We start from the raw sequence: 22,017 nt of genomic DNA, 5'->3' as shown, positions 1-22,017 counted from the left end.
CACCTCCTTGAAACGTTTCATTTTCCGATTAGAGTGTATCATTACTCGTTTGTGGTGCGTGTCTTTGCTGGGTGTCATTGCTAAGCTGCCAGCACGATAAATCAAAAATGACAGTTTAGTTAAAACAACTATCAATTAGTTGTACCTAAATTCATATTCAGAAAAACAACTAATATTTTAGTTGTTTTTGCGATCGCTGGCTTTTCCGTATAAGATAACTTAATGAACGAAAAAGGGATGAAACCGTGTTTGAGTGGATTGTCTGTTGGTTTTAACTTTGCGGGAGATATAATCCTGCTCGCTGGGAAGCTAGGTAGTTGACAATTTTACGCCCTGAAGAGTCATAATAGAAGACTATTTGATTGTTTCACTAAATATGATGCACGTTTTCTTTAAATTTCTAGTAAATCTAGTTTTAAGAAGTGATAAGCCCAACATTTTTGTCCGGTTTTGCCCCGCACAGACAATTCATTTGCGAGACGCAATAATAATAATAATAATAATAATAATAATAATAATAATAATAATAATAATAATAATAATAATAATAATAATAATAATAATAATAATAATAATAATAATAATAATAATAATAATAATAATAATAATAATAATAATAATAATAATAATAATAATAATAATAATAATAATAATAATAATAATAATAATAATAATAATAATAGTAATCACTGCATTCAGCACGGAATTAAAATTTGGAAGTACTAACCAGACCATCATTACTATATGTAATGAAATCAAAAATATCCAAAAAGTCAGGAACTTTCGAAAAAATAAGTAAAAACCTACACATTTTGACAGAAACACGACTCTGACGCCAATCTGAATTAACTTAGCGTCATCCATCTAATTGACGCCTGTCTGTCACATGAAAACGCGTTTACAAAGTCAATCCTTGCATCGAAATAATTGCTTGTTTATAAGATATTTAAGCTATCCCGTTTAATCCCGGTCTCCCCTAGTGAATTAATCTTTATCTACTCAAACCTTAACTTGATCGTAAAAAAATACGTAGGTAGTGAGCATTTCCAAAGTTTGTATGGCAACAATTTGGGTGATCTTCCATTTACTTAAATATTGCGGTCAGTTAATGTGATACGCTAATTACCTAAAAATGCGCAGATGTAATTTAGTTGATTTTGGATACAATGCAAATCAAGGTTACCATTTTTTTTTAGAAGAATTGACTTTTCTAGAAGAAAACTGTTCTATGCACTACTCAAAATTAGGTCGTTTCTAGTCAAACTTGATCGTAAAAAACAGGTAACGAACATCGCCAAAGTTTCCATGACAACACTTTGGGCAATTTTACATTTACCTAAACATTGGGGTCATTACTCGTTACACAAAAATGCGGAGATGCACTTTAGTTGATTTTATGTAGGTTTCTACCCAAAATTAGGTAGCGGATGGTAAGAATGTTGGTTGTGCGAGATATTCGAATCGTAGTAGGCTTGTGCGTCGGGAGCAAAATTTCTTTACTCTTGTCGGAGTTTTAGCAAAGATTTTCTTTACAAAATTTCCAGTAAACTTTATTTTGGATACTTTATTAATACTATACTGTATTATTTATTTATATTTTTCGAGCATTTGAAAAATGGTATTGAACCAAGTATAATGCCTCAGAGTACAAGCTTTTTCTTAAACTTCTACTATGATTTTTCGAATGAATTTTCCCGTTTTTATAAGAAATCGTTGAAATGGTGGAGTCACAGACTAACAGACATGACAGTATGAGTAAATTCTTATAAAAATAATTTTCCGTGATGCACTAGTTCCACCTATATTGTACTGCGCGAACTATTTACTATCGGTACACCCCTTGTGTTACGTAAAAGTCTTTTTACTAGTTGGTTTCCCCTCGTTTGTCAACACCGATCAGCTGATTGCAGGGTTGCCTGATTTCATCAAAATTTTTGAAAATGAATCGTCACAATAAATTTTTGGATCACGTTTATATTTAACTTTTCCGCGATGTTGGAAGGTAACCATTTATTTGACTCAACGTTGTTCATCTAGACTATTTTTTATTGTGTTGGTAGTTTTCACCCGAAATGAAGAGGCGGCAGACCAGAAGCAAGTAAATATTGTAACAAAACGGGTTCGATTTTGTATTGCGTTGGAGGATGAGAAGTAGGCATAATTCTGTATATAGTTTTGGCAATATGTATTAAATTTGTATCCTGCATGAAATTCGCATGGACGTATACAAATCAATACATTACAGGTAATTCTGCATGAATGGCAACTCTGTTGGTAAATGAAAAAATAAACACAGTATAGATGACAGACAGGATGTTTTTGATAGGGTAACGTGGCGCCATCATGACACATGTGAGTACTGTCCCAAATAAAGGAATATTCGAAATGACCGTTAAAATGATTGAAGAATCTAATTTGAGTGTCCTGTCTGTTAGTCTGTGGTGGAGTCATTAAAAATTTTCCTACCGATTTGACAGCTCTTGCTGAAAGTATCATCTCTAAACAAGCAGCGCCTCTACATTTCATTTTAGCAATCTAGTTCAAGTTTTCCTCGATTGGCACATTGTCGTAAAACTGATTCGCCGGTAGCGACACCTGCTAATTAAAAATGGAACCAAGAAAAGGAGGATTATTTCGGAAATTTTCATATTGACGATAGTGATTTGCAACATGTTTATCGTTTATTCAAGAGTACAAATAGATATCAGCAATAAAAGTACACTCGAAGTAGAAGAAAATCGATTTCAAAATGATTACTACTACTTTTTTTAGTGTAAACTACGATTAAACAAGGAAAATCTTCAGAAATATGTAAAATTGGGTAAGGTTAGGTTTTTTCGGATCAATAATTTTTTAAACAGAAACCAGTGTAATGTTAATTTCTTGAGTACTAGAATGTATAGCGATCGAGTACTATTTATTTTGGATACTTTATTTGTTATTTCCAGGCATTTGAAAAATGGTATCAAACCAAGTTTAATGCTCTATTCTGAATAAACGGTATGTTTCACACAATGAACTAAGATCAACATTATCACCTTATAGTAAAAACTTTTTCTTCAACTTCTACTATGATTTTTCAAATGAATTTGCCCGTTTTCATAAGAAATCGTTGAAAAGGTGGAGTAATTAGAAATTTTCCTACCGATTTGACAGCTCTTGCTGAAAGTATCATCTCTAAACAAGCAGCGCCTCTACATTTCAGTTTTGCGACAATATGCCAATCCCCTGTCACGGCGCCATCTTTATGAGATTAAAATATGAACTTCAAAATCAGCTGATTGCAACGTAAACAAACAATCAGTAATACAATCGTTTTACGGTTTATCTGGTTTATAGCTCGAAATATTTAGGTCAATTCTCCCACAATAACTGGTAGTTTACCGAGAATAGAGCAGATAGTGTACTGGGGCGTCAAATGGAAGTAATTTACACAATTTGAGGGTCGCGATGACATTCAAAACATCGTAGTGTTTGGGGCCCGAACTTTGCAAATTGACAATATTCGAGCAAATATTGATCGCATTCAAAGAATATAAATTCCATTAGATTTCACTATATTATAACATTTATTTACTATTTCACTGCTAATATCACGAAATAGTAACAGACACAGACACTAGTATTACGAGATGCTTTCCGCCACCTTCATCAGTGCATCAATTCTCAATTTTAGTTATGAAGGTTGCAAAAAGCATACCGAAATAGTAGTGTCCAGGTTATAAAGTTGGAGTTATGACTATCAGAGAAAACATTCTCATTTTCCGATCACACTCCATCGTCTAGTATTTTGAAATCTGTCTTTCGTTTTAATATTGACTATTCAAAAATATAAATCATTAGGAGTAGTTTATCGTACTACGGCCTTGTGTAATTTTCGAAATCCCAGCAGCCGGGTACGGCCTAATTTTAGCTCAATGAACGAAGTGAAACAACGCGAATTCGAAAATTACTCGTTTGATTACTCCAAAATTTGAAGCAGCCCTTCAATTGTTACTGTTCAATTCCCTATGATCTATGCTACTGAAAATTGAAAACAATCTTCTACTCACCATTCCAATCATGATCGGTTCCGATATCGCACTGGGCAGCGAAAGACCGTGTGAATTCTCCGCTCGCACCACGAAATAATACGTCACGCCCGGACCAAGGCCACGCTGGGTGTAGGAGGTATCCTGCACTTTGCTGGCAACTTCAACCCATCCATCGGTAGCATTTCGGCCGAACATTTCCACCGTGTAGCCAACCAAACTGGAAGCCCCGACGGCGTTGCTGCGAACCCACGAAATGGTAGCACTGTTTTCGGAGAGATCCGTTAGCTGAGGTTTTCCCGGTGAACCGGGAAAGGTAGACGCCTCCGGTGCACGGTAAAACTTGATATTGGGATTGGTTGGAGAATCCAGGCGCAGCGCTGCACTCCACGTTGATTTACCTGATTTACTGCTGGCAACACAGGTGTACAGTCCGCTGTCATCGTTTTTGTTCAGATCGGAAATGGTTAGCGTTCCTGAGTCACTGATGTTAACCCGGGAAGTTGTTAGAATGGGGATCCCATCCCGGTACCAGGAAATTACTGGTGTTGGTGTTCCGGAGGCTTTACAGGCGAGGATAGCCACTGATTTAATGGGAAGCGTCTGATTGACAGGTCCTTGAAGAATCAACGGAGGTGGTCGATCATCTTGAAGATTCACACTGAGCACCACTCGAGTGCTGACGCTTCCTACACTATTCACTGCACTGCAAACGATGACCTTCCCGTTGTCGGTTCGATCTATGTTGGAAACCGACAGAACGCTAGTACCATCGGCATTTTCTGTCACTTCAATGTTTCCGAAACGTGTCTCCGGAAACAGTAAACTTCGATTACCTTCCAGTGACCAAAACAGTGTAGGATGAGGATGACCGACGGATTGGCACTCGAATAGTGCTTCCGAACCCAACTCCACGATCTGATGCTTCGGTCGAACGATGAAACTTGGAGGAGCTGTTTTCGTGTTGAAAAACATAATGAAAATTCTACCGAAATGGAAAAAAATGAACGGAACTTACAGTGAACGATCAGATTGCCTGAAGCCGTTATCGAGCCGACAGCATTGTCAGCCTCGCAACTGTACTCGCCCATATCCTCTACGGTGATGTCATCGATGCGCAAGCTACGATCCTCCAGGACATGCACTCGACCTATGTGGAAAAAGTGAAATACCACATGAAACATGCTCTCAGGACCTAATTGTGCTATAATGCTATTGTAGAGTGCACAAAGCCAACATCACAACGTTGTCATTAGATTAACTATCGGCAAAAGCGCGGAAATGCCATCCTGCACACTCTCTCTCTCTTTCTCTCTCGCACACACACACACGGAAGATGCAATGAAACCGAGGTTGTACATACGTTAGAAGCTCGAATGAGTTTGGAAAATGGTAATTAAATTGTCCGGTTAAAAGTCACATCCAAGCTAATGGTCTCAACAAAGCCGTTATGCAGTTACGGATTGGCATTCCTAAACGCATCCCCCGAATGCAACAAGACAACGCACCTAACAAGCAAATAAAGCATATTTGTCCGTTTCCTCACCTAAAGGCATATTGCCACCGGATGCCGAGCGTCGCCACAGGACGTCCGGAACTGGTTCACCGCCGACGCGACACTGGAATACCACCGAGCTGCCGGCCACAGCCGTCTGGTTTTGCGGGCCTCGTATCAGGAATGGTTTCACTGTTTGAATGACAAAGCGAAATACAACAAACAATTTGTATCATATTATGTTGAGTGGAGAAGCACTGTTTATGTTTCTGTGATTAGCGAGACACGTGCGGCTGACCACGGCGGGCGGACTAAACTTACCGTGCACCCGGAGAAAGGCGACCGTCGATTCTCGGATGCCGACGACGTTCTTCGCCACACACTGGTACCGGCCGTCATCGGATTGCCGTGCATCCTGGATGGCCAGATTGCCACCGTCCACGATACGGATTCTGGAATTCGTACAGAAATGAGTTGGTTATTCTGGTTCAGGAAATTTGAAGAGCATATTATCTGGTACAAACATTTTGTTTGAATCAACAATTGTAGCTAGTGCTACTGCACTTTTGAGTAAATGAAGATTTAAAAATCTCTTGAAAAAAGTACTGAATTCGCGCTTCATAATATTGTGGTGCTTAACACTCCTAATACCAAGCCTCAAAAAGTTACGCGAAGCACCAAGCCTCAAAAAAAGTTGGAACGGTAACTTTTAGCTGTCATAGCTCAGCTGTTTTTCAGCGGATCTCAATAAATTTTACACCCTCGAATTTTGTACAGTTCGCAGATTATTTTAAGTATGTCATTATTGACAATCGGTTAGGAAAAATCAATGAAAATGTGATTTTTCCCGTTTCAAGTTTTTTTTCACGCACAAAATATGCCCTATCTGCATTTATGCGGCACCAGCATTGTGAATAGAATTTTGAGAACTTCAACTTTCTCGCGTCACAACTTTGTTGTTAGTCAACCGATCTTCGAAATTTGTTCACCATTGGAATGGTACTAGTTTCAGAAATAAAATTCACTAAAATATTCGTAAAATAGAGTTGTCTACCTAAAGTTATAGAGAAAACTGTAAACAGAAGACCATTTTTTACAATGGTCGACCTATATGTTGTTATACATTATTCGATTGCTAGTCAACCCAGCTACAATTTATGCTAAGCTGGCGTTTTTGCACCATCAAAAACAACCTGAAAATATACAGTGTAAATGTAAATATTGACAAATATTACAATAAAATTATTTTTAACATATAAATCAAAAATGAAAGCGATGACTTGTACATTTTTTGCTCTAAATTGTTTGATGAATAAAATTATATATTCTCTTAGAACAACTAAAAAAATTGGTTGAAAGACATTCAATTTCTATCAGCGGAAATATATTGCCTAAAAAATTTCAAGCCAGAGCAGTTACGTTATTGACTAATATAATTTAAATTTTTTTATATTTTGAAATCAATTTATTTACTATTTACTCAAAAATGGAGGCTTCGATTTTTTTTCAATTTTTGTGCTGTACTAAAGAATGACCACATAGATCCAAATAATTTTTATGTACATATGAAACAAACTCAATTGATATCTACTACAATTTTGAACTTGTCCAACATTTCCGTAGAATCTAAAAAAAACGGTGCAGGATCGGCAATTTTAAAATTTCTGTTATGCCTTCAACGTTTCAGTATACACTCTAACCTCAATTTACACGCAAAGTCGTGGGTGCGTAAATTAAACTTCGCGTAAATTGAGATTTTATTGTATCAAAATATGTTTTCATACTTCTATCGTTTGCAATCAATAGAAACTATAATTTTTAGAGACTCATAATTTATTTATTTTTTTATTTTGCTTCAATTATAGAGGCTTTAACATCTTAGGTCATTCGCCTCTTCGGACCAGAAAATCTTTCTGACCCTATGTGCGGGGTTGGGAATCGAACCCAGGCGGGCTGGGTGAAAGGCATCGACTATCCCATCACGCTATACCCGTCCCCCACTCATAATTTGAATTTCACCAATAGATTTTTAGTTTTTAGATAAAACGAAAATTCTTATTTATTTTATTTGTCCACTGATAATTACTAACGATTGGAATAGTCACGCAGTTAGTCTAGAATTTTATTTATGTTTTTTTTTGTTTCGCCACTTTAAGTGAATGTATTAATTGTCAACAGACTTCACCCTATAATTCCGGAACCGGAAGTCGCATTCTGATGGAACTCTGGAGTTTTAAATAGGACTATGAGACCTTTCATTTGAACCTAATTTTGGTTAAATCTGCCACGCCATCTCTGAGCAAAATGATGAAAAAATTTGAAATTGTAATTTTTATACTAATCACCTTGTAATTCCGGAACCGGAAGTTGAATCGAAATGAAATTCAGGAACTTTGTATGAGACATTTATACCTTTCATTTGAATCTAAGCTTGTGAGAATCGGTTCAGCTATCTCTGAGAAAAGTTAGTGCACTTATTTTAATTTTTTTGAACATATCATCCTGTAATTCCGGAACCGGAAGTTGGATTCGAATAAAATTCAGGAACTTTATACGGGGTTACAAGACCTTCCATTTGAATCTAATCTAAGCGTACTCGAGGAACTGAGTCGAATGGAATATTACACTCGGCCCTCCGGGTCTCGGTTCAAAAGACGGTTTTCACAGCGATTGCATAACCTTTCCATATGAGAAAGGCAAAAAGTTTAGAAAATTTCTGTATTTATGCCGTTTGTTTTTAGATTCTCCTTAAGAACATTGAGTTTAATTTGTTATAAAAAATCGTGAGTATTAATACCAATAATTGAGTGTATAAAAAGTGTATGTCACCGCTTTAAATTTTAAGCATTTTGTAAAAATAACTAAAATTTGAAATTTTTTAGTGTTTGTCATTTATTTTTTGATGTTTTTGAATATAAAAAATGCTAGTTTAGCCCTATTTGTAACTGGTTTTATTAGCAATCCAATTATGTATAAAAACATATAGGTCATCGCCACTTGACAATGAAGCAGCTAGACTACTTGGCACTTGAAACTTAGCAAGCAAAAGTTCAAATGACTAGGTACGATTATTCAACTGACGATGAATTCTGGGAGCTTCACTTGAAAATGGCAGCAAATGTCAAATGAATTTTGTATCAACATGACGACGGTCAGTGGCCAAAAATTTCATTTCCATCTGATATTATTCGATTTAAAATGAAATTTTACCGCACTGACACAATCACAACGCTAAAGCTCGAACATAGTACAGAGCTGGTTTGACAGACCAGCATATTTGTATTCAGAGCCTCTCAAGCAGGACTGAAAGAGAGCTTTCTTGATTGAAGTTCACCGAATTGTTCATGATACATAACAGCGAACTAATCTTTAAAATCCTAACATAATGCTTTAAAGTACACGGAAAGACCGAAATCAGCGTTTTGGCGAAAAAATTAGTTGATTTTCTGATTTCAGTTAGTTATTTGTTGAGACAACTAAAAAAATCTTACTTTCGCTAATTTAGATTTTTTAATTTCAATTCCCTTAATAATAATAAAATATTTGTTAAAAAGGCTATTTTGTTATTTAGTTGAATTCACCAATTAAACGAGCTGTCATTCACAGATAAAAATATTTTGTGAATTTACATTTATTTTCATGCACATATTTGGAGCAGGTAATTGAATGAATGTTACGTTACAAAACTAAGCGATTTGTAAATATACAGCCTTGTTCGATGAAAAAGTAAATGCATTTCAATGTAATTTCACATCAATCATGGTTTAAATCATATTTTCGTTTCAACTGATGTCTGTTTAATAGTACGATTGGTTTACATGTCGTGTAAGTTTCATCTTTTTTTTCTGTGTTTCTTAGCTAAGGCACACTTCATATCCATTCAACTATTTATTTAGTTGAATTAGAGAAATAAAACGTTATTTTCAACATAAATGATTTATTAATTTTAGTTGGTTTGACGTAAAGCCGCCATAACTAAGTTCAGTTTTGCAATGACTGAGCGGAAACATATATTGGAGAAACCAAATGAATGAAAAACTAACAAAAAAGATAATTTATTGGAAAAGATACGCTCAGAGACAGGACTCGAACATGCGTTCTTATGCAATCCGTGCATACGCGCTACCATTTCGCCACTCTGAATCTTGTTTTAGTCACTCTAAAACGCCAGTCAGTCAGTTAGTTTTTCATTCATTTGGCTTCTCCAATATATGTTTCCTCTCAGTCATTGCAAAACCCAACATAAATGGTTGAATTGATTTCTGCAATTTGCAGCTATATGGCGCTCTGTCACCGAAAAAACGTTAAAACCGAAATGACTACTAGCCACTAGATGGCACACTACTACCGAAAAAAATTTCAGCCGCGGTTATCTTTTCTATATTGGCAGGTATAAAAACGATGTTGTATTGAAAAAAAAACATAAGCGAAACATAAACTTCTTTTTGAAAATTTTTCTTCTAAATCGCTGTTTTCTTCATTCGACTTCGCGCGAAATCGACTCTCTCACTGAAAACTTTGAGCACTCGGTAAACAAAAACCGAATACAAATACTACACCGGACGGCGTGGCCCGGAAGGTTGGAAGATACAAAAAACTTCATTTGACAAATACAATTAGAGTGCAACATTCGAAACTCACTTTACTGTTCCGCGTAAAAACATTATTACGCACAATCGCTTCAAATGCGCACAAATTCTGAACAAATACACTTTCCACTAACAGTTTACGTCATTTTTACATATCGGTTTAGAAATTTATATATGGCTATATCGTAACACATGCGAAAAACATCAAAACAATTTGCAAGCAGTTTCAATAAGACTGTCCCTTTTAGTTTTTTAATGGATTGTTTTGCTTTGACACTTCTCATGAGTTTTTGGCTAATAAACTTGTTAATAATACCAATTTCATTTTTGTTTTCTTTGTGCTGTCCTTCAGTAATGATGGTGATAGATAAATAGAAACAAATTTTCTGATTTTAATAACAAAATTAGTTGTCAATGAGAATTTTGTGTTGGATTGAAATATTGCTGGTTTGTGTCCAGAATATTCGCCAACTAAACACATTCTCTAAAAATAAGAGTTTTTTTCAGGAAAGTAAATTCTCAATTTTAACTACTTTTATAGTTATTTTGGAAATTTTGGAAATTTTGTTTTGTTAAAATCAACTAATTCAAAAACTGTAATACGAATTAGGCGCAGAACTAATTTCGGTCGTTCCGTATACCAACCAATTTTTACTTATCCGTAGAACCTAGCTTCGAGTGAACCAGGATAAACGATTCAACTTAGACGTACATCTGTCTAAACCAAAAAGAATTAATTTTACGGTTGACTTAACCCCTTATACGATGTAGTTAATAAAGACCTAATCTGTCAAATCACGGAAAATTGCATTTGTGATGACTTAATTTTAGATTAGTATGAATTTTACAGGTTTCGACTGAAACTTTCATTCTGCTAGAAGGTGCGGCCATATGAATTTGAATGCATTCAGTTAAGCAGACGTGTCCTTCTGTGGATCAGTCGATTAACAGATGTACTCAGTGATCCAATGATTCTCGGTTCAAGTCGCGGTGATCGCTATCTGAACATTTTTTATTATTTCGATAAATTTCATGACATGGAATTTTAGACACAGCATTGAATATTTTTTCACGTAAATCTACGTGAACTCCGATGTTCCATTTATATGCAACTAATAAGATGTAAAATCACAGGGTTTTTTCGAAGTATGTGTTTGCCCTTTCAAAGGCCAATTCGCTACGAATTTCGTATTAGAAACCTACTATTGATGGAAAGCCTTAGGTTACTGTCAGAGTGAAAGCGTCTGGACGCGCGTGCGAGCTAGTTACATTCGATCAAAGTAAACCTGTCACAGTGAAAGTGATCAGTACGTCGCATTGAATCGCTCCGCTTTCCGCGCTCACTCTGACAGCGCTCTTAGGTGCTGTGAAAAGTGATTCAGTATGAAAATCCTACGTCTAAGCGAGCCAATCAAATCGTCAACGTTGCATATGTTGGGTTCAGAAGGATGTCGTATATTCCGAACTGTTTCCGAATGGTCAAACCGTCAAATAAACTAACTCCATTGAAGTGTACATCGAAGAAAACACGGACAGAAACAAGGTATCTATTGATTCCCAATCAAAAAAATCTGTCTTCCTTAGAACCTAACCGCTACCTTTTCCGACAATAGACATTTATACATACCGTTTCGATCCACTCAAATCCATGGTCTGTCCATTTTTTCGCCAGAAAATGACCGGCTCCGGATAGCCCTTCGGTGGTCCACATTCGAGGAGGGCGGTCTCACCTTGCGCCACCCGCGTATTCTGCGGCTCCAGTCGAAATTCTTCGCGTAGTACTGAAATTGAAAATAAAGCAATGGTTTACCACGGTTAGTTTCTCTTTATTTTACGGCACTAGAAAACATTCCAGTCATCCAAAACAATCATTCACTATAACTAAGCTCCCGAGTTTGATAAACGTTGTTTCCATTCTCGATTTCGGATCTCATCTCTCAATCGGAAAAAAACCGAACAAACAGTGTTTATAAGGAAAAGGAAACAAGCTGGAACAGCGGGATGTTCGTTTCTCTATCACGTGATATTGGATTTAGATAAATTGTTCCTGGCAATAATTCAATCACTGATGCGAGCCTCCGAACACGCAGTCACCAGCTGAGCCCGCCGGTGGAGGCAGTAAAAGTTTTGCCGAGGTCCCCAATTTTTCGCGTAGCAGCTGGAAGCGATTTTTTTCCTTTCTTATTGGTTTGCTCCTACCGAGCGGAGCCTTTCACAAACACACAAATTTCCGGTTGTTTCACGCAGTGGAAAGCAAAATAGACTCACCGCCAAACCTTTGCCGAAAGCACGACATCTCGTGTTGACCCGGAAACATCGGTTTCGTTTTCAATCAAAGAAGATGCCAGTGCCTCCGGGGCCCGGGCGAGTGGTTTGCTATTTGCCATTGGTGTTCGTCGTAGATCAAAACAGTGGGTGAAATTTTGGTGTGCTAGAAAACTAGAAGAAAAACAATTCGATTTGAAATTTACCCACTATCCCAACTGGGGCAGGATATCGGCTGGAAAGTAGCATACATATCACGACCCTCTGCTGGCAATGATAGATTTACCGACGTGCCTTACGGAGAATTGATCCGAGCCTGGCGGCCACATGGGACTGGTTTTTTTTTCTTCTTCCGCTGGCATTCTTCTGCCACTGACGGTGTCATCGTTTGACGTCGTCCCGAACAGAAGCGCACCAAGAAGGAACGTGCGAGAACAAGGAAAAAATCTTGTTTGGCATCGAAGTCAATTGACATGTATCTGTCGATCATTATTACCGTGAAATATGGCACACGGCAGCGAGCGTTTTTTTTTATTTTCGTCCTTTTTTTGGCCCTACAACCTATTTCTAGCTGTACTAGCTAGCTTTGATCCCTGACGGCTCGAATCGTATCAGTGGGCGTGAGTGACAAGCGCAGGCTGGGGTGGTGGGTCAGAGTAGTAACGACCTATAATGTTGTACAGATATGTATCAGGCAGTTTTGGTGGACGGGCATGACACGGTTGGCCTTCTCAAAAAAAAAAACAGGCATAAACGACATGTTTGGAATTGCTGTGTCACGTACCGACATACGTAAAAGGACCATACTTTTAAACTCAACCAGATGCTGTTTTTCAGATGTGCGAGAAAAATATCCTCTATGACAATCAAAGCTACTGATGGAATCCTCGTAATCCAAAAATGATCAGACATAGAATCTAAATTTCAATAAAGTGTTCTCAAATGGAAGCAATGGATTTTTCCTTGTTTTCCCGATTTGCGAGATAAAAAATTCTCGACTTTTAGAGTAGACCCAAATCGCCTACGTAAATACGCTGCATATTTTTTTTTAGATATTCCTTTAATTCAAGCTTCAAACAGATATCCCATGTAAAAAACCCAGTGTACCCCCTTGATCAGTACCAGTGCCGGTCAGGCCCAAGCGTAGATCGACTAAGGAATGGGACGGAATGTTTGTTCAAAACTTGTTGTTACTAGAGGCCGTATAACAAGAGACTTCACTCGTGTATTGATTGTTTACAATTTTCACTGCATTATTTATCGCGAAAGAAGATTAATTGGTTATTTTTGTTGATCTGGGCAGCCGAACACCGAGAGAACATTTTTTATCTATTTACATTAAATCTACCTGAGTTATAGGTGATTAAATAAACAAACATCTTCCTACTATTTATTTAATATACCGATTTATGTTATTAAAAGAGTAAAAATTTTTTTTCCCCACCACACTCCTCCACACCAAAAAGCTTCAATTTGGAGCCCCCTGGTAGTGGACGCAACTAGTCTCAGCGGAAAGCAAGAAACAAATAAACACTGGCAATAATAGTACTAGAAATAAAAAATTAATTTTGATACAAAGTCCGCTGAGATTCTATTTATTCATGGTTTGATGTGCAATTTATTATTAACATAAAATGGAGTCCCAGGGGAAAAGATTTCCCTTTAAGGGATCCACAATTTAATTACTACGCTTATATTAGGAAATTAGTTATTAATATGACATACTGTTGACGATAAATACATTACATTATAAAACAAAAAACTACATTAGCTAATATCTCGTTCAGTCTGTGCTTAAAATGGTACTTTAGTCTAGCCGAAAATATGGCACGATTGTTTATTCTTCGTATATCAGGCGGAAGTGCATCATATTTAGTTGGACCAACAAAAAGGATCCGTCTTTGACCAAGGCTTGTAACTGCTCGAACACGAAACAAATTGTTACTACGGAGTGTTGTTCGAGAATGGGATATAGTTGGGAGCCGTAGGTTATGGTGAACTGTGGAGTTATGCAAATTATCATGGATGAATAGCAACGTTTGGACATCACATAAGTATGTTATTGGTAAAACATTATGGTTTCTGTCAGAGTATAACAATAGGCTCGAGAATAGTGAGGGTTTATTGAAAATGATTTTTAGGTATCTGTTTTGTAGAGTTTGGAGTTTCTTCAGATAAGAACTAGCGGCTCGCCCCCACACCGATACCAAGTAGTGGAGCTGTGAATGGATGTAAGCAAAATAAAAATTTAACAAAACACGCTGGGGAACAAAGGACTTGACTCCATAAAATACCGCAGTACGACGCCACGTGCTTGGCAACAAAGTTTATGTGGTAATGTGGGGTCGAAATATATGCCCAGATACTTGAAATAGTCAACTTTTTCAATAATATTGTGTCCGAGCTAGGGATGATTATGCGTTGGTATAATTTTCCTCATGGAACGGAAAATCATATACTTAGTCTTTGTGGCATTTAATGATAATTTAAGTTCGCATTAAAATAATGATCAAGAGTTCTTAAATCACTTTCCATTGAGTTAATAATAGCATTGATGTCACTGTCCGGATAAAACAGAGCTGTGTCGTCGGCGAATAGTCGTGGAGTTCCTTTAAGATGTAAATTACCTATGTCATTAATATATAAAAGAAACAATAGTGGTCCAATATTACTTCCTTGTGGAACACCAATGTTTATTGGAGCAAGGTTGCTGCTATCACTTTCGATGGATACAAATTGTTTTCTATTAGTCAAGTAACTACGGATAATTGAATTAGCAATGCCCCTGATCCCATAGCAATCGAGTTTGTCCAAAAGTATACTATGATCTAATGTGTCAAAAGCTTTTTTAAAGTCTAAAAATAATGCACCAACTATATTTTTACTATCGATCTCGCTTATAATATTGTCAACTAATTCAATTATAGCGGTATATGTGCTAGAACCTTGTCTGAAGACATATTGGAATTTAAAGAGGATATTATGCTTACTTAGGAATTCGATAAGTCTAGTGACTAGAGGTTTTTCAAATATTTTGTTAAAATGGACAATGTAGATAAAGGACGGTAATTATTACAATCACAACGGTCACCCGATTTGAACACAGGAATGACTTCAGCCACCTTGAGGCAATCAGGGTAGTAACTGGTCTGAATAATTACGTTAAAGCACTGAGAGAGTATTTTAGCGAATGCAAATGAATTATGTTTTAGTACACTGATAGAGACGTTATCAGGGCCGTTACTCTTCTTATTATCCAAACCTTGCATTAACAGTATCACTTCATTTACAGATGAAGGACGTAGAAAAATCACGAACACGACGAACGTTACTTATTGGACAGAAGGATGAGTTAACAGGAATAGCTTTAGCCAATTCGTTACTTAGTGTTATTTGAAAAGAATTTGTTGAAAATATCACAAACTTCCTTGTTGTCGTTAATGTTATTGCCCCTATCGATCAAGCGTATCTTATCCTTTTCTTTTGTTAGTCCGAACGTAGATTTAAGATTTGTCCAAAATTTCGAATGAGGTACGTTAGTGAGAAGGTTTTCGTAATAATTTTTTTTATTCGCCTTTTTCATGGAATCGACCTTTTCAGAGATATGTGATAGCATTTGTTTGAGATGCTGATCGTGGGGGCTTGCCTTAATACGTTTGAGGTAATTGCTTTTTATTTTCACTAGTGTCCATAAATCAAAGGTCATCCATGGGCAATGATAACCTTTCACTGTGACTGTTTTAGTTATTATTCTTGTATGTTGTTCGAGTAGAGAGTTATATACGAAAACTATAGATTGAAGAACTGTTTCAGCGTCCTCAGTGACATCGATACTACTAATAAAATTGGAAAAATCAAGATTTACCTGACGATAGTTTATGATTTTTTTCGTTAACGTCATAGGCTCTTTATCATCCAGTATTTTGAAAGTTGTTAAGATTTGAGAGTGGTCACTTAGTTCATTAAATATTGTGTCGTTGCGAATCCGATTAACGTCGTCAAATTTACAAATAATATGGTCAAGTATATTGTCGCTAATTGGTCTTATATTAAAACAATTTGTACACGAAAAGTCATATGATTCTAGCAGAGCCTTATATCTTGTCATAATGTTGTTATGAATGAGATTTATAGGAACATTTATATCACCTACAATAAAACACGTATGCTTCGGTTGAATTGAACACATCAAGCTTTCTAGGTAAACGGAAAATTCGTTAAAATCAAAGGTAGGGGGACGATACACACCATGAATATTATAAAAGTGTCCTTTGATACAAAGTTCGATGTTTATATGGTGAAATCCATCGGACGTGTAGTTCTATTGCTAGGCCTCCACTAGAATGTTCTCTACAAGCATAAAAGGCTTTATAATGCGGTATATTATAGAGAGCACAATTTTCATCTTTCAACCATGTTTCTCCGATTACTATAACAGCTATAGGAGTTTTAAAATTGTCAACATCAATTAATATATCATCAAATTTTGAAAGATCGTTAATACCTCTTACATTCCATTGCAAAATGTTAAGTGTTTTTTTGTCGTTTAATGTATAGTTGTTATTGAACTTATGAATATTTTCGTGAAAAAATTTTTTGGTAGTCGTATTATCCATTTAAAAGAGAAACAAATAACAACACATGTAACATCAATATAATAGCTAAATTAAGTTCTTTTACACTTTAGTGGTACTTGATCTGGGGAAGGAGACGTCAATTGTGTGGATCGGTAAAAATGTATAACAAGAGCAAAATCTATTTTATTACGAATTTTTTCCAATTTTGAATGGTCATCCTTTTTTACTAATATAACTCCTCCACGACCTGGCCAGACATACTTAATATTTAAGAATTTTTGAGATTCTCGCATGTTTTTTAACAGTTCCAAAGAAGCAGTTGACAGCTCCTCACGAACTGCCACTTTCATTTCAGTTCCATTAGTCTTGAAGGATTTGTCAACAGCAGTAGCGATCAGAGGGCCATGTTCCTGCTTCTTGTCTAGAACTGTTTCTCTTAAATTATTGCCGCGATAGTTGATCTCTATCATTCAATTTATAATCTCTAAAGACAAGCAATAACATGGAAGAAGAAAAAACAAAAAAGACACTCAGAACCTATATGGAAATAGGTAGAAGATCATAATGTCGTAAAATTATGAGAAAACATTCTAGGAAACAACTTTTTGTTGTATGAAGAGATAATTTAGTAAACACATGTGAAACGTTGAAAAAAACTGATAACTGAAGGAAAAAAAAACAAACTCCTGCAGTTGTCGCCTTTTACGACATGGAAGTAGGAACCCAGTGGATCTATTCTTGAGCCTATTTTTCCGTCGGATTCAACACGATCTCTAGGTTGATCCAGTCCGGAGAAAAATAAAGCCTTATTTTAGTAATCTAGGCTGAGCTCACGGGACTGTTTCCATTATTTTTTGTTTTACTCAAAGTTGAAAATAATAAATGAGGTAAAACCCTCCCAGAAAACCGATTTCAACTAACAGCATATATGAAATACGAAACGAATTTTAGCGATACAGAACAAAACTCTTCTCAAGAATTCAATGCATTCCGTATTGAGCTTTCTTCATTCCATCAGGATGTAAAAGTGGAAATCAAAAGTCGACGCGAAAGAATTGTTTAAATTGTCTGTTCAATGAACGAAGCCCTCAGATGAATTTTCATGCTCTGATTATGAACGAAACCATAAATCCAGTTATTGACAATGTCCTCTTAGAATCATTAGCTGTACATATACCTAAAATTTATCAAAAACTGTTCTGCTGCCACGCCTTGATAAAACTTTGCTAGATATATGCTAAGCATCTCTTGTGAAGTAACCAGGAAAATGATCAGAAAGTGTCTAGGACCCGTTTTATTTCCAAATAGCCCAACTGGTTTTGAAGTATAGTTTCATATTGTGATTGTTATTGTTTCCATGAATTTCTAGATACGAGAGGCTTTTATTGTGTCTTATATTTATTTTTACAAGAGTTGAGGTGCGGAAAATCGAACATTTTATATTCATCGAATCCGGTAAATATGCTTCTATCGAATAATGAAACCCTTACCTTAGAAATTCCTAATCCTATGATCTCAATTTTTCAATTATTCCGACTGAAGAAAAGCAAATTACACTAAGGAAGATCAAAGAAAAGCAAAAGCAATTGAAAAATAGCTTTGAATGAAGCCACATGTGGCCGAACGTTGTCGTGATGGAAAAATTCAGACGCGTATCATAGTCAGTCCTGTTTTTTCTTTGCTTTTCAATCAAATTTCATTTAAAACCATGTAGTTAGTGACACTGTCAATCAAGCCACATTTCAGACATGAGACATCGCCGTTCGATACCTCTCGGCTTCCACTCGTACGGCACTCAATACCTAACTACAGGGTCCGGCACTCGAAGTGTAACCAACTTCAGACCTTCGAGCCTGGCGTCAAGGTAAATGCGACATCTTATCGGGAAAGTATTCTGGAGGTTGCTTTGAAGCCGTGGGCAGACAAACATTTCGGTGGCAGACCATGGACGTTTCAGCAGGACTCGGCACCGTCTCACAAAGCTCGAGTGAACCAAGAATGGCTGAAAAACAACGTTCCGAACTTCATCACGTCCACACAATGGCTCTCGAATTCACCAGATGCGAATCCAATGGATTATTCTATTTGGGCAATTTTGGAGAGCAAAGTCCGAACTAAAAGATACACCAGTCTCGAGGCGCTGAAAAAAGTTATTGTCCGCGAGTTGGCCAAAATACACCTGCAAGTCACATTCGGGCAGCTTGCGATTCGTTTTTTGACCGTCTCAAGGCCATAGTCAAGGCAAAAGGTGGTCATATCGAGCAAAAGTGAATTGATTCTGAATTTTGTATTAATTTTACACATTTTGTACTTTGAATTAAGTAAAAGTAATTTTCCAAACTGAATTTATGGCCTTTTTAATTGGTTACACTTCGAGTGCCGGACCCTGTATTTGAACGAATTTCAATATTTTATGTTGCTAAGAAATGGATTTTTGTGTCATGGTCGATAATAAAACAAACAAGGAACGTTTCTTGTCTTCAAAGCCAAAACCACTATTTATAGAATTACTCGGACTACTAACAAAACGTCAAACCACCAACAAACTTCTCCCTATAGGTTTCTTGAAGCAGTTTCAGCTGTATTTTTCTTTATTCAAATTTAGTCTTCACTAAAGTGTTGGTAAAGATTATAAGATCGCGCTTTTTGCTTAAATATGCCACGAACTGTTAAAAAAATCAAAATAGAAACTTGAGAACGACGGAGTGGGGAGGAATAACTCATACTTTAAGTAAATTTGAGAACATTTTTGATTTCAGATAATTTATCGCGTTCACCGAACAAGGTTAAAAGAGGTTTAGCGAATGCTCCCTAACCACCTTTTTTCAATATTAATATACGGAAATTTAGCTTGTAAAATTGAACATAAAAGTAAACGTAACAAAGCAGTACCGTATGCTAAATGTTGCAGCTTGCAGTATTACACATACGATCTAACATTTCAGCCCAAAACTGGCGGTGCCATCTTTTGTGAATTTCTGGTAACTTTCTTCAATATTTTTGTAATTCTTTAAAAAATCACAAACTATTAAAAAATCACAAACTATTAATCATTTGATGGTACTGCAGACTTTACTTCAGATACTTTTTCAAACTTTGTATTGGTACGCGCCAAAGAATGTTCGATTTTTATTTGATTAAAATGTTTTAGAAAACGACAGCCTACTCTTGATTTGATTTCCCATTCCACACATAGAGTTCAGAAGTTCTTCTGACCTCTTAACTTAAGTGAGAAAAATCTTCGAAATACATTCATAATATTCTGAAAACTGGAATCTCACAGAATGCAAAAGAAAGGACCAGTAGAGAAGTAAAATGTTTTTGAATGCGAATTGTTTTTAAAGTGTCTCATATGAAAAAAAAAATACTACACATATCAAGCATTTGAATAGTTAAACTGTTTCCTTATTGTGTGCACTTATATTTTTGGGAGTATTTTCAAGTGACTGTTTTCTGTTACAATTTTGCTGTGTTTTTCAACTAACTTTTCCTATGTTTATCTGTATCTCACTGTATTCAACAGAATTTTCATTTTTCTCATACCTTTTCTCTAATTAGACGTATTTTGCAGTACTGCTATGTGTTATTATTGAATATTTAGTGTTTGTCCACGTTTTTATATATTTTTACATGTATTTTTGGAAATTTAGTCTAGTGATTTTCTATTTCTACGCTTCCCTGTGTTTTTTTGTTGTTTTACCAGTTTTTTTTAAGTTTGATGAATTTATGTTACTGTTCTTCTATGTATTTTTCGGTGTAACTGCGTTTCCTTGTATTTTCTGTATTGTTCTTATTATAAATTATAATAGAAGTTCATGTTGTTTTTTCCAATATTTTTCTCTGTGTTTTTATAGTTTTTTTTTGTAATCATGTTGGTTCTTGTATTCAGCGCTCGTTTTTTTCTGCTTTTCCCATTCAGAATTTCTATCCAATCACTTGAAAATCGACTAGTAAATATTTGCTTTCAAGGCCAAGTATTATAAACCATTCGACTCAGTTTGTCGAGTTGAGCAATGTCTGTGCATTTGTGTGTACGTATTTCTCAGAGATGGCAGCACCCATTTTTACAAACTTACCCGAATAAAAAATATTGTAAAAAAACAATACGATTTGCTGTTACAAAACCTGCCACAACTATGCTTTGACCGTTGAAAAATATTTTAATGTATTAATATACACTATTCAATTAATTGTGAAAATGCTTTTTACAATAGAATGTATAGGTTGTTAAGTATCGTAACAGTTCAAATCATAAAGTTTTCTCATATATGTTTTCTTGGAAAACAATAAAATGTACAGTTTGCATATTGTTTGAAACAGCACGTGTACAATAAATTCAATTGTAGAATCGTAGAAACAATATATTGAATCGTTGGAAATGAAAAAAATCTTGTCAAGATACAATAAAATGTATTGTAACCCATATTAGATATATGGGTTGTGAATCAATTGTTTATGCTGTACAATCAATGGTTTATTTTTTTTACGGGTAGGTTCTAATGAAAGGTCTTTTAGTCTCATAGGTATGTCATAATCCGAATCCAACTTCCTGTTCCGGAGTTACCGACTTCGGCTATATCGGTCCCCAGTTTCCGGATGAAGGTTCGAGTCCTTTCTTTGGGCGATACTTTTTCGCAAAATTTTTAATTCATGCATTTCCAATTTTTCTATCTGTTTGTTACGAAAAAGTTCGATTTAGTAGGTTTTAGTGATTTTTTTCCATCGACAAGGAAAGAATGACATTCTTTACTTGTCGTATAAAACGATGTTTGCGCCAACTCGAGCAAATGTTGGAAGCACTCTCTCAGATTTGAATTAAACTTTCTGGACATTTAGACTTTGTCACAAATAGTTACTTTGCATACCTTGTTTTTCCATAATTGATCTAGACTGTCTTTTGAATAGGGACAAACTTTTGATGTGGAACACATCTTTATTTTCTATATTTCTATGCAAATTAGAAACTCTAGGAAAAATACACTTAGAAATGTGGTCAGGTTTTAAACACTCACAGCTCAGTATATTTTGTATCAATTATTAATATTATTTCATTATTTGAT

General features: G+C 35.9%; 1 protein-coding gene across 2 annotated transcripts in view; it reads right to left on the bottom strand.

The window, feature by feature from the left end:
• LOC131430198 (roundabout homolog 2-like) overlaps positions 1-22,017 on the bottom strand; it is a 250,789-nt gene that overhangs the window by 4,805 nt on the left and 223,967 nt on the right. For both annotated transcript variants that reach the window (XM_058594938.1, XM_058594939.1), the window contains exons 5-9: positions 11,743-11,896; positions 5,848-5,978; positions 5,578-5,718; positions 5,050-5,181; positions 4,053-4,984 (exon numbers count right to left, since the gene is read on the bottom strand). In XM_058594938.1, coding sequence (XP_058450921.1) covers positions 4,053-4,984; positions 5,050-5,181; positions 5,578-5,718; positions 5,848-5,978; positions 11,743-11,896 — 1,490 coding nt within the window. The remainder of the gene's footprint in view (positions 1-4,052; positions 4,985-5,049; positions 5,182-5,577; positions 5,719-5,847; positions 5,979-11,742; positions 11,897-22,017) is intronic.

This window comes from Malaya genurostris, chromosome 2, assembly GCF_030247185.1.
Source record: "Malaya genurostris strain Urasoe2022 chromosome 2, Malgen_1.1, whole genome shotgun sequence".
Taxonomy (NCBI): domain Eukaryota; kingdom Metazoa; phylum Arthropoda; class Insecta; order Diptera; family Culicidae; genus Malaya; species Malaya genurostris.
Note: the sequence above shows the minus strand (reverse complement) of the source record. Positions and strands in the feature narration are given on the sequence as shown.